This window comes from Erpetoichthys calabaricus, chromosome 14 (genome assembly GCF_900747795.2).
Source record: "Erpetoichthys calabaricus chromosome 14, fErpCal1.3, whole genome shotgun sequence".
NCBI classification, from domain to species: Eukaryota; Metazoa; Chordata; class Cladistia; order Polypteriformes; family Polypteridae; genus Erpetoichthys; species Erpetoichthys calabaricus.
In genome coordinates, this window is record NC_041407.2 from 92242792 (window position 1) to 92256943 (window position 14152).

The 14152-nt window shown below is 39.0% G+C and overlaps 1 protein-coding gene across 2 annotated transcripts in view; it reads left to right on the forward strand.

Moving 5' to 3' along the window:
• The window catches only part of ago4 (argonaute RISC component 4), a 36675-nt gene that overhangs the window by 11232 nt on the left and 11291 nt on the right, over positions 1 to 14152 (forward strand). Inside the window, exons 4-17 of one of the 2 annotated variants that reach the window (XM_028818786.2) lie at positions 587 to 768; positions 2272 to 2408; positions 2514 to 2648; positions 8182 to 8269; positions 8410 to 8557; positions 8632 to 8751; positions 9007 to 9168; positions 9494 to 9627; positions 10231 to 10415; positions 11113 to 11272; positions 11469 to 11784; positions 11874 to 12008; positions 12120 to 12221; positions 12331 to 12530. In XM_028818786.2, the coding sequence (XP_028674619.1) occupies positions 587 to 768; positions 2272 to 2408; positions 2514 to 2648; positions 8182 to 8269; positions 8410 to 8557; positions 8632 to 8751; positions 9007 to 9168; positions 9494 to 9627; positions 10231 to 10415; positions 11113 to 11272; positions 11469 to 11784; positions 11874 to 12008; positions 12120 to 12221; positions 12331 to 12530 (2204 nt within the window). The remainder of the gene's footprint in view (positions 1 to 586; positions 769 to 2271; positions 2409 to 2513; positions 2649 to 8181; positions 8270 to 8409; positions 8558 to 8631; positions 8752 to 9006; positions 9169 to 9493; positions 9628 to 10230; positions 10416 to 11112; positions 11273 to 11468; positions 11785 to 11873; positions 12009 to 12119; positions 12222 to 12330; positions 12531 to 14152) is intronic. The other variant, XM_028818787.2, reaches the window with a different exon arrangement.

Sequence of the window (14152 nt, forward strand, 5' to 3'; positions counted from 1 at the left end):
TGCTTACCAAGGCACTTTGCTAAAAAATAAGAATAAAGTCGGAATGTGCTGGTCACAAAACCTTTACCATATGGACAGAAAAATCATGAGTGAGTAACATTTCAGTTTATTTCATAGGTGTCTGCGTTTTGTTGACAATAATTCACCTATCACTTCGCACAGGAGAAATCCTTTTTGAAAATTAAAATGGCACTGATTTCGAGACATTCTCAAACACATGGGATTTTAAATTAATGTTTATTTTCTATTGCCCCTTTCCTAATGCTTACCAAGGCACTTTGCTAAAAAATAAGAATAAAGTGTTAGCCACCAGAGAGCAAAATCAAAACTTCACTCACTGGAACATTTAACAAGGTAATTTTTAAAAGAATCAAAAGAATGCAACTGTGATTTGTACCCAAGAAATGTAATCTCTGCTCTTTGAAAGTTAATTCTAACACATATTTTTTGGAAAAATGTGTATGCTTCTAGAACAAAGGTAAAGGTTGGGGGTATAAAATCAGCCCCTATTGAATTGACAATATGAATTGCTCCTGTTCTTATTGAAAATACGATAGACCTCTATTTTTTTTTCTTGTTGCTGCAGGTGGATTTGGAGGTGACATTACCTGGAGAAGGTAAAGACCAGACCTTTAAGGTGTCGATCCAGTGGGTTTCTGTGGTGAGTCTTCAAATGCTGTTGGAGGCATTATCAGGCCATCTCAATGAAGTCCCTGAAGATTCTGTCCAGTCTCTTGATGTCATCACGCGGCATTTACCCTCTATGAGGCGAGTTGGTTTTGTTTTTCGTTGTGTCTAATGTTCAGCATTGGTGTCTGCCCGTCATTCCTATACTTATTAGTGCTATCTGGGAACTCAAAGTACGACTTTTCATAAAGCAACAAGGGAGTGCTCATGTTTTCTTTCTCTTCACTCGCCTTCTGTTTTTACACCTACAGTTTATTTATTTACTATGCTGCCTGTGCTGTGGTTTAAAAATTGCTCTCTTTTTCTTCTCGGTTTATTACATTTATATTTATATATGTATTTTTTGTGCCCTTGGAGAAAGAGGTCTGAAAAATAATGACAATCACTTACTGATCATTACAGCAAGAGAGTTACTGCATTTATTTGTTCCATTTGAGAAACACTTTAAATCCCTCTGTTTATACTGTATAACTTAACGTAATATTATGTATTCCAAACCCAGACAACACTCAAAGTCATAACTGCAATGAGCAAATATTAGATTTTTGTTAAACTCTCTAAAATTAATTCTACAATGGAAGATCAAATAAAATATCCAGACTGTGTGGAATATGCTTTACCAGTTCGTGCTGACATTGTCTTTTTGTGCAAAATTCCTCCTCGCACTTTGTGTGCCATGCAGAATGAGAATCTGTAAGGCAAAATATTCTCTTGTGTTTTCCCTTTTAATTTGCATATGTACAAACTAAACTTAATTAACATGGTGATGTATAAATGATTCTGCCAGTCCCTGCAGCTGAATGGCAGGGTGGAACCAATCCTGGGTTTTACTATCGGTTCCTGTTTAAAAAAACGTTCGTCTGTTAGTAGTCGATGCGATCTAACCAAAAAAAAAAAAAAAACAACCAACATAACAGGATGTCCCAGGCAGTGATAAGTGACTATAGGATCTGGAAAATCCTGCAATGTGGCTTAGTGGCACGTGAAGTAAGGCCATTCCATTTGGAGATACTTTGTATTTATTCCATACGCAGTGCTCGCAATATGCAAACTATAATACATGTAGCACATATAGTCAAATAACATTGCTACATTCCTAATGTGGTGTGTTACAGACAAAAGAGAATGTATCATTTGCTATGGGCTAAAGTTTACCTGATAAATTTAAAACACTGTGTTATTCTGCATAATGATGACAAGCTTGACACGTCATTTATTTGTATTCTGTTGCATAATGTTATGTGTACACATGCTCTTGGTCTAATACCTATTATCACACACCATATTCTGAACATTGGATTAACTAGAAACGGGCGGCTGACTATAGTGGGCACATGTCCTTGGCAAAGGGCACTAGGCAGTATGACGATCCACTGTAGGAAAATAATTTTCATTTTTTTCAGTATTTTCATAGATGTTCAATTTTGATTAATGCATGTCTTATTTTCGGAATAGATAATTAATAGACAAATGGGGGATTGTGTAGCCTTTGGCTAGGCAAGCATTGATGTATTCAACAGCTTTTATTTTGCTACAGTGTAAAAAAAAATGTCAATCTTTTTAATTTTTTCTTTCTCTGTACAGATACACCCCAGTGGGCCGTTCCTTCTTTTCTCCCCCTGAAGGATACTATCATCCACTCGGTGGTGGAAGGGAAGTGTGGTTTGGATTTCATCAGTCGGTCCGGCCAGCTATGTGGAACATGATGCTTAACATTGATGGTAAATAAATAAATAAATAAATAAATAAATCCTCTGGCATTGTTCACTTTCACCCAGTTTTACCAGGAAAGATTTTTCTTATAAAAAGATGTTGTTTGCTTTCAGTGTCTGCAACTGCCTTTTACCGTGCTCAGCCAGTTATTGAGTTCATGTGTGAGGTGCTGGACATCCAGAACATCAATGAGCAGACCAAACCTTTAACAGACTCTCAGCGTGTCAAGTTCACCAAAGAGATCAGAGGTGAGATAACTGTTGAACGGAGTCAGGGGTGTAGGCTAATTTTCAGCTACATTTAAGTTTGTTGGTTAAAGTTGAGAGAGGTAAGCGGTAACTGAGATCCACTTCTGTTTAATACAGGTCATGGTCTCTAATCTTAAAATGCCTGGGACCAGATTTTTTTTGGATATATTCTTATTTAGGAATAACTGCATGTACATAATGAGACATAACGTGATCAATTAGGGAAATGCAGCCAAACCAACTAAAGGACAACTTGTGTGTTAATAATTTATATCACAGAGCAGTTACTATAATGCACGTTGATGAGACAAATATTACACCTCAAAGTGAGGAGTATGATGTGTAGACTGTATTTTTGTTGCTATGTAAGAGGGCAAGTAGTTCTTATTTGCACTGAAGAATGTTTTTGGCATTAAGTCAGTTTATGTGGCCTACCTGCCGTCGGCCAGTTCCCTGTAAAGTAACAGGTCAGTAATACCTCAGCCAAGCTTAACTCTAACTCCTGTTGTTTTAAAAGCCATTCACCAACTGACAAGATGCTACATTTAGTTTTCATATGGTGTGGATGTTCATACTTAGAACACAGAGTTTTTGCCAATATAAGAAAATGTTATCATAAAAGGGCAATTTGCAGCAGTGTCCGTCCCCCACCCCCAACTAATCAGAGCAATGTACTGTATTCATATTGTAATAAGGGCACCTAGCAAGAATGATTGTGGTTTTTTAACAGTGAGTGTCGATATTCCATTAACGCATAGCGCAGGTGTTATCGTATCTGTTCCAAGGCCTCTGTGCAGCGTAACTGCCATGCAACATCTATCCAGTGTTGCAGCGCTTCAAGGCCCCAAGATGGCCGGTTGAATCGTGGTGCTTTGTGGCAAACACTGCTTCAAAGGGACCGTAGCTCCGTTCGTCGATTGTGTTAGCTTCATGGTGCTTCACAGAGGTCAACCCACCCGTCTCGACTCAGAATGAATAAATCTGCTTGGAATCTGCACATTCAATGTTTACATCCACTCAGCAGTACAGTAAAAATGAAAAAAAAAAATAGAGGAAACATAGGTGACATCATATTAGCACATGAAAAGATTCAAATTTTGGAATTTCAAATAAGGGATATTCAGCCTGTACTTTCTAGTAGTTAAACTTTTCATGTGTTGTTGTGTTTTGAATGACTGCTGTTCCTTACTGTATTTAAATGTTTATTATTGGGAGGGCAGCTTCCTTTTTAAACACACAAAGATATGAGGATTCTAAATGGACCCACTAGGGCTGGGCGGTATGACCAAAATTCTATATCACGGTATTTTTCAAAATAATACCAGTTTCACGGTATTCAACGTTTTTTTTTTTCCCCCATGCATGGATGTTAACCACATTTTCCACTGCAATTACTGTAGTAGACTGGCTAAGAATAACCTATTCCACGGTCATGAGAATTGTACATTGTACAAGAAAACATTTTAATGTGCACACAAGTATTAATACAGGTCTGCATGGCCCCATAAAGTTATAGTTTTCAAGGGGGTGGCACTAATGAAGAGAAGGAATCACATTGCATTACAGTTGCAGTCAAAATATAGAACCATTTTATTGAACAAATTTTGCAAACAACATATTTTCAACCATCCAAAGAGGCATTTAGACTTAGTAAAATATTCAGAGGTGCTTGTCAAAAGTTGTATTGCACTGAACATGTCTTAGAAAAGGAATAAAGAGTAAATTTTTCTGTAAACCAACTACACTTTCTGTTAATGTTAACAATCTCTGTCCACTGACACGTTAGCTATATGGATTGTAATGGCGTTGGTTATCTCGAACCTTTTGTCGTAAGCAGTCCTCTAGCAAATGCGTCTACAAGTGACGTCTGACTTGAGTGTCCTGTAGCTTTTTCAGTTTTACCTGAGGATGTGCAGGGTGCCAGTCTTAGTCCCATACATTCATGGTACTCCAAAGCATGTTTGTGGCTAAGGTGGTGCAGCAAATTGTTTGTGTTGCCGCCTCTGGTGACAACTTTAGCTCAACACCATTTGCAATAAATAGTTGTTTGGTCCACATCCGACCTTTTAAAACCAAAATCTCCAGACAACAGACGCGGCTCCTTTTTTTGGCAAAAGTTCTTCTGTGTCATCATGTTCAACTTTATCATCTGCTTCAGTTTCAGAATGTTCTCCGTCCATTTTCACCGCTCAGTACCTCCACTAACGCATGTACTCCGTTGCATGCGTGTTTAGCGGAGTAGCAATGAAAAAAGTCCCCCCTTAAACAGTTTCCCGCTGCGCCGCGTTCCAAACATTGTTTAGGCTATTTAAACCGGTATTGCGGTATAAGAAAAATCCATATCATAACAAAAGTAAACTCTTTTCAGTATGAACCAGTATACCTCCGAGCACTAGGACCCATGTGCACACGTGACAGTAATAGCAGGCATTATGGCCATTTATGTTGTCCAGTGCAAGTTTTGGTCTGTTATATATTTTTATAGAATTAGAATTTATTCTTTACGAGTATTTGTATGAATTCATCACAAGGTTTACACCAGAATTTCACATCTGGGCTTCTGGAAAAGTATTACATCTTACCCTAAACCTCCTACCTGTGAAAATGCCCCATATCATATCACTATTGTGCTCTTTGAATTTACCACAAAATCATTTTGGACTGTCCTTTGCAAGTGCATTCCATCCTTCCTTCATCCTTTCATCCATCCTTTTTCTGAACTTAAACTATAGAAATATTATATGGAAATATTTTAAAAGTGTATGTCAGTTTTTCCCCATATTTATCAGAGTATTATTCTAATGAAGATCAATAAGCATGTTTTGGATGTGAGTGTTTTGAGTTAGGCCTTAATGGACATTTGGAACTCATTTTTTGTGTGTTTGTATTTATTTTTTTCATCTTTTATGAAACTTCATAAACTCCAAAAATGTAAGCACTGTAATAAGTAGGAGTTTTAAGTCCTTAGCATGAATCAAATAAATGCTAAAGAACTTTACTTGAGTATGAGACAGGCAAAATCAGTATGCACAAGTTCCAATGTTGTTGTTGTTATTGTAGTATTATTATTACAGTTTTATTCAACTTGTGCACTCTGTTTGTCTGGGTCAAATTTTGCAATCAATTTTTTATTTTGTACCCACATTTACCAAACCAATTTCCTTCAAACTTTGCATGCATGCTGATCCCCAGTGACAATGCAATATTTAATCAGTTTTGACCCGGGATCTGTACGTTAATTACTCCTTCAGTGATTTGCCAATATTGGCTCAGTAGATAATGTGTTGTGCTTTTCTAAGAAACATTGAAGGTTCGATTCTCCAATAGACAAATGCACATTTCCTGTACTTCACATGTGAAATGTTTCACCATGGTTAGGATTTTCTGAAAAGAGAAATGAACATGAATGAATGTTGCATTTAACTTTAAGACCGTATGTTTGATTCCACTCTGTCGCTAATGTCATTTCTGTCAAATAACCTTCATGCCCAAGTCAAGGTTTTTGTAACGTGCCCCGGACTGAGTGGCATTTTTAAGTGACATAATTTTATTCAAAAATGTACTAAAACATAAAAAATATATATTTTTTCTTGTATTAAGATTTTGTTGGTTATATGTGACTAAAAATAAAATACCTGGGCACCCATAAAACAATTTAATTCAATTAAAATGAATAGATTCCTTAAATTAAAAATAAAATAGCTGGGCACCAATAAGACAGTTAATTTAATTCAATTAAAATGAATGGATTCCTTAAATTATTCCAAAAAAAAAAGTCTTACAATTTGAAAAATTCTCCAATTATAGCCATAATTCTACATACTTTTAATCAACTTGTATATGGTGTCATTTTCTTTCCATAGTTAAGCTGGTTAGAAATTTGACTTTAACGAATCTATGCATTTTAATTGAATTAAATTAATTGTTTTATGGGTTTTATTTTTTTGTGAAAATAAAGAGCAAATGAAATGACTATTAAATGCAAATACCAGAGCGACTGATCAGATTTTTCTTCTCACATATTGCAATTCAAGCACAAAAATGGCATTTCTGACCTACAGTTGACTAAGGTGAAAGTTTAGCATTAAGTCAGAACTCTGAGAATTCAGGTAGCTTTGTTTTCTCTGAATTTGTCCATCTTGTAGTTACATTTCCATTTGGCTCAAACTCATTTTGACTGTCTATCCTATAGCACGTGAACACTGCATAAACGACCAAAAACACATATTACTTAGCTGTTTGTCTACACTGGGAATGCATGCATTGGCAAAAACAGGAAAGGGGAAGTGTCCGCCATGCAAGACATTGTGGGTGCATAGGAGGAATGACTGGCATCCTGGCCAGGACAACAGAAGGCTTCATACCTGGCCAGGAGGCCGTAATGGAAGGACCGGGAGAATGGACTCACCAGGAACAGGTCATTCCCCTACACCATAGGTGGCCATGCTCCTCAGGGCTAAACCCAGTTAGGAAACCTGCAGGGTTGCATGGGAAATGTAGTTCAGAAACGTGACCCCGTTAGGGTCTTTAGGGGTCCACCCTGGTTTCCGCATGACCCGGATGTGGTCCAGATGACTGGGATAAGAGATTGGACACAATTCCTGCATCAGGCTTAAAAGAAAGCCCTGCTGCCTCTTTTGGATTGAGCTTGGGGGACAGTGGGCTACACTCATGCAGGAGGAAGGAGAATTGTGCATATTGCTTTATTTTGTTATTATTTGTGTGAAGAAGGTTTTGGGGCTCAATAAAACCCTTTATTTGAGATTAGAGTGTATCAAGGGTTTATTATGTCTGAGGTGTGGGGTTCTGCAATGCCCCCTGCTGATCAAAACATTCATTTATAGCTTGCATTTACACACTGAGAACATCAATGGCAAATACAAAAGACAGAGAACAGATTGTTTTGTTTGAACTGACAAGGAGGTGGAATTGTTATTGAGAGTAACACATGAGTATAAGGCGAGAAAAGTAGTTGACAATACAGACTGGGAGTCATGTTGGTGCAAGTACAGTGACATTTTACTGAGCTACAAAGAAGGCCATTTTGTGAACACAAACCAATCCGAGTGCGATTAGTGTCCGTGTTTTTTAAAACTCTCCATTTTCATCCATCTTCATGTCTGAATTTTAAAAGAAAACTTGGTAATGTGGACATAGCCAGTGATTATACATGTAGAATTTAGGGATAGCTCAGTTCTTTCAAGCAAGTCCTTTTGCCACAGTGCTTTTTGAGCTCACACATAATCTCAGAGAGACATTATTAGATCTAAGATTTCTACTGAAATAGACAAAATGGGCTTTTATTACATATGCATATAATGCATTATTCATTACCTGATGCAAAACATTTTTGAAAGGAGGAAAAAAAATTACATATAAAAAAAGTTTACATTAACAAACTTTATTCAAGAAATGAAAATTGTACCTTGCAGAATGGGTGATGGCTATAAAAACAGAATCCGGTTTTGGGGGCTTGAACTAGAGAGATGAACCATGTGCAACCCTGACGCCATTGACCTGTATTCTTTTCCAGGTCTCAAAGTGGAGGTGACACACTGTGGTCAGATGAAGAGGAAGTACCGCGTGTGCAATGTTACTCGCCGCCCTGCCAGTCACCAGACGTGAGTGTCTTTCTGGTATAAGGGATGGGTCGTTAATGTACAATATAGGGCAAAGCTAGGTGTTCCCTGCAGAACCTATCCAGAGACCTTTGAGACTGCAATGTAGTTACTGTTGCTTTTTCTGTTATTTTTTACTTTAGGTTTCCTCTGCAGCTAGAGAATGGTCAAGCCATGGAGTGCACAGTGGCCCAGTACTTCAAACAGAAATACACTCTACAGTTAAAATACCCTCATCTGCCCTGTTTGCAGGTGGGGCAGGAGCAAAAACACACGTATTTGCCCCTGGAGGTAAGGTGCTCACCAAAAAATCTCTATTGTAGTTGTGTAGGTAAATATGTGACTCAATTCTTTGTGTTCTGCAGGTTTGTAATATTGTAGCTGGGCAACGATGCATCAAGAAATTGACAGATAATCAGACATCTACCATGATAAAGGCCACTGCTCGATCCGCCCCTGATCGACAAGAAGAGATCAGCAGGCTGGTGAGTTATGGCAATTCCTTACCAAGTTAATAATTCTGTGTTTAATGTCCATGTTTTATTTTTTTCTTGATTTTACCATTAAATATAAACTTTCAAAAAGACAAAAACTCTCTGCTGACTTTGTAGTATTTACATCATTCTACTTGTTGGATTTTTACTCATTCCTGTGTAGAAATTTGCTTTTAAAATGTTCAGGTACAGCAGAATGGAAGTAACTTATGTGATCCTTGCTATTAACCTCGGTCTACCTCATAGGTAAAGAGCAACAGCATGGTGGGAGGGCCGGACCCCTACTTAAAAGAATTTGGCATCGTTGTCCACAATGATATGACCGAGGTGACTGGGCGGGTCCTCCCAGCGCCCATGCTACAGTATGGGGGCCGGGTGAGTACAGAGACTGGGAGTGACTGTGGCAGGGTGAGTACCGGGTGGGTCTGGGGACACAGGGTTCTAGGGGTAGGGAAGTAGCATCAGGAGAGTTTAGAGGGTGGAGAAAAAGGGGTGGGGGACTATTTTTTTTTTTAAAAAAAATGTTTAATGTTTACTGGTGTTCAGTGCTGTGTTTTTGTGTGTGAGGTGTTTGTTTTTATTTCATTTATGCTGTTAAAGCTAAAACAAATGTATGTTTGTGAGTAAGGGCATGCTGAAAGAGGGGTCAGTATTCTGAAAAGAGCAGGATTCAGATGTTGATGCTTCTGCCTTTCTTAGGGGGAGGCACTAAAAAGAGTGACTGTTTCCTCAGAATAAAACGGTGGCAACGCCAAACCAAGGAGTCTGGGACATGAGGGGAAAGCAGTTCTATGCTGGCATTGAGATCAAAGTGTGGGCTGTGGCCTGCTTTGCTCCGCAGAAACAGTGCAGAGAAGACCTGCTCAAGTGAGTCCTTGTTTGCAATCTTCTTTCTATTTCTGGTTTGGAGCCGTCTGTGACGCAATAGTGTGGATTGTTGGAGTTTTAAAGCAAACTGGTGTCTTTCCTTTTTAATTCTGATTGTGAATGCACAACAGTTTCTTTAGTATGATACAATAATACATTGCTATCATGTGAAAATACTTCCTTGTACACTTTTACCCAGATCTTCCCAAATGATGCATCACAAACACATAATATGGGAATTCTGTCATTCAGTCTTTAGGTAGCGTCTATCACAAAGCACAAATACAATTCAGAGTAGCAACATAAAGTCCAATACCAGCTTTTTCAGTTCACGGTGAACTGACATGCAAGATACAACACTGAAAATAGAAGGCAGAAGGTTGAACTCTTAGTCTCTCTGAGGCATGGCATGTCTTTCTGCCCTTCTTAGATGGTTTCTGTCTTAGCTTTGTAACTCCTGTTCTCTCAGTTTAACACACTTTTCTTGTAGCGTAACACCACTGCTTTTAGTGATAAAATCTTTGGAGTCCTAAACACTCCAACAATGTCTCTGGGATTTGGACAGGAAAGCAAATGAAATCCTGTTTAATTTTGTATTTTCAGGAGCTTCACAGATCAGTTACGTAAGATTTCAAAGGATGCTGGCATGCCCATTCAAGGCCAGCCCTGCTTCTGTAAATATGCCCAAGGTGCAGATAGTGTGGAACCAATGTTTAAGCACTTGAAGATGTCCTATGTTGGCCTGCAGCTCATTGTAGTAATCCTTCCTGGAAAGACTCCAGTCTATGGTAAGGGCTTGGAATTTGGAGAAACTCTTTCTGGTTTATCTGGATATTTGTAGTGCTGAAGGGCAAGGTGTTTCTTATAGCAACATATGTTCTTATGAGAAATTTATATATTTATGTGTATTATGAAAAATATTTATATAGGTTACCTTGTAATAACCTGATGGTGCAAGAGACATAGGAATGGACCTCTCACTTTGATAATGTTGGCAGTAGTTGGCTGTTAAAAGGACTGTTGGTGTCTTTGCAATTGAACCTGGTTTCTCCTCTTCAGCCATTCTCCAACAGTGTTATGTTCTGTGGCTTCATGCACTCCCAGCTACTTTGCCCCACGTGTATGCTGTCAGCTCTACCTCACACCACTCGCCTGGAGTCAGTTGCAACACTATCTGCCACACTTTTCACAAATCCAAAGTTAGGATCCTACCTAAGGCTAGCCAGTGAACACATACCCAGGCTGATGTACTTTTTCAGCAGAAGAGCAGTCTTCTATAAGTGCTCTATCTGTGCCTACCCAACCCAACACTCACAGGAGGTTTTTTTATTGTTGGCTTCTGCTTGCAGTCTTGTCCCTTCTGGTAGTCCTTGGCCACCTGAGAAACATGTCCCTCTTATGGCCAGACCAAGGATGTTACAATGTAAAATATACAAAATCATTTACTTTTTAAGATTAATTTTCTTACCCCTTTTATATCCTCAGCTGAGGTCAAGCGGGTGGGAGACACCTTGCTAGGGATGGCCACGCAGTGCGTCCAAGTAAAAAATGTGGTTAAGACCTCTCCTCAGACTCTGTCCAACCTTTGCCTGAAAATCAATGCAAAATTGGGGGGAATCAACAACGTCCTCGTGCCACATCAGCGGTGAGTAATGCTTTATAGCATGCAGGTGAGATTTAGTTTCATGACTATAGTATTCTTGCATCTCACATCACACAAGTGAACCTTTTCTAACATATGGCTGTAGAAAAGGCAAGTTGAATACATCATGGATAGAGACTTCTGTTGTTTTTTTTTATACTTATCATTAATGAGTTTTGATTGTTTTCTCCCTCTTTAGGCCCTCTGTTTTCCAGCAGCCTGTCATCTTTTTGGGAGCAGATGTAACACACCCTCCAGCTGGTGATGGGAAGAAACCTTCTATAGCAGCTGTGGTGGGCAGCATGGATGGGCACCCCAGTAGGTATTGTGCTACTGTAAGAGTCCAGACCTCTCGGCAGGATCTTTCTCAGGAGCAGCTTTTCAGTCAGGAAGTAATTCAAGATCTCTCCAATATGGTCAGAGAGCTACTCATCCAGTTCTATAAGTCAACTCGCTTTAAACCCACCAGAATAATATTTTATCGTGGTGGTGTATCTGAAGGCCAAATGAAACAGGTAAATGAGTGTGCATTCTGAGCTAGGGATGTTTTAGAAACTTTTCCCTGTACTGTAGAAGTGAATTTCTTTTGGTGCTCTTACTCAAGGTGGCATGGCCAGAACTAATTGCCATTCGGAAAGCTTGTATCAGCCTCGAAGAAGACTACAGACCAGGAATTACGTACATAGTCGTACAGAAGCGGCATCATACCCGACTGTTCTGTGCAGATAAGGCCGAAAGGGTGAGATGTAGTTAATTGGCAGCTGAAGTTTCTGCTTGCTGGTCTTGTTCCTGTAATGCAATTTTATTCTTCCATTGTGGTCATCTTAGTATTTTCTTTGGTTTGATATAGGTGGGGAAAAGTGGGAATGTTCCAGCAGGCACGACTGTTGACAGCACTATCACCCACCCATCTGAGTTTGATTTTTATTTATGTAGCCATGCTGGAATACAGGTAAACATTCTTTTACCTGTGAATTTGGAACCTCAAAATGTGGATGACACATTTTACATTTTTTAATCTTCCAAGTAACATGTGTATCTTCATTTTATTTATACCACAGGGCACCAGCCGCCCCTCGCACTATCATGTCCTCTGGGACGACAACTGCTTCACTGCCGATGAACTTCAACTACTCACTTACCAGCTGTGTCACACATATGTGCGCTGCACTCGCTCTGTCTCCATACCAGCACCTGCCTACTATGCTCGTCTGGTAGCTTTCCGAGCACGCTATCACCTGGTGGATAAGGACCATGACAGGTAATTGGCTGTTGGTGTGATTTGAAAAGTAGTTTTATGTGAATGGTATAGTGAACAGGGCACTGGATTTATAACAACAAAGTTACTGGGTCAGTTGCTACAATGGACTTACTGTAAGGTCCACAGTAAAACCCTTGAGTTCCCTTTCCTCCAGTAGTTAAACATTTATGTAAAGTGTGTTAGTATGGTGTTCACTATAGAAAGCCATTTTATAAAATTAAATATATTTTATAGGCACTGTTTTGACAAGGACAATGCTATTCAGTAGCTTGTCGATTCCCATTCATTTACCTTTTGTAAAATATCATCACTTTAAAATTTGAAGGTCCCCAAATGACTTCTGTCTACCACAATACTACCATCTCTCCATGGTCCTCTGTGTAAAGAAATATTTTCAAACATTTTTCCCTTAAACAATTCCCAACTGTGCTTTGCTTTCTAGTTGAATTTTAACATAACAGCTAGCATCTGCTATACTAATTCCCTTAATTGTCATGCTTGTATCCAGTTTTCTCATGGACAGTGTGCCTTTTGTGTAATAGTCATTTTTTGTGTAATATGAAAACCTAAAGTAGCACACAGTGTTCTAGATGTGTACTCGCCTAGTGCATTGTTTAGCTTAATAATAACCTCCCAAGTTAGTGTTTGACATGACATCAAGTACATCTGTATGATATAGGTATGCCACATAAAGTTGAACTCTTCAGCTTTAATTTCAACTCGAAGGAAAGCTTTTTTTTTTTTTAAACTGAGTAGTGGAAGCTGTTTTTTGTTTACAGAAGTGTTGGTCCCAGTATTATACTGCTTTGACTAAGGGCCCTTTTATAAATTTGAGGTCCTTACATCCATCCATCCATCCATCCATCCATCCATCCATTTTCCAACCCGCTGAATCCGAACACAGGGTCACGGGGGTCTGCTGGAGCCAATCCCAGCCAACACAGGGCACAAGGCAGGAACCAATCCCGGGCAGGGTACCAACCCACCGCAGGACACAAACACACCCCCACACCAAGCACACACTAGGGCCAAATTAGAATCGCCAATGCACCTAACCAGCATGTCTTTGGACTGTGGGAGGAAACCCACACAGACACGGGGAGAACATGCAAACTCCACGCAGGGAGGATCCGGGAAGCGAACCCAGGTCCCCAGGTCTCCCAACTGCGAGGCAGCAGCGCTACCCACTGTGCCACCGTGCCGCCCGAGGTCCTTACGCTGCACTTGAAATAATTGGAACACTGTAAATATGTGGCTTATTCATTATGCACACAGATTAGTGCGAAGTATAAATATAACTATTTTACATTCTATTAGGATGATTTAGTGACACTAAAATTGGGTGTATATTTTAATGTACCTACAACGACAACTAAACCATTAGCTTCTATAGCACATTTTGATACAAAGAATGTATCTTACAGTTCTTCTTAAGATGTCAAAGAAAATATTACAAGAAAAGATAAACAAATTATAAATAAGAATATGAATGAATAAATGAGATGCTAAATATAGTAAATAAGAAATCAATACACACTTGCATAACACAGATATACAAGTAATAGATAAAGCAGAGTTCTTATTTATGGATTCATAGTTAAGTCTCTGATGATAAGTCAGAT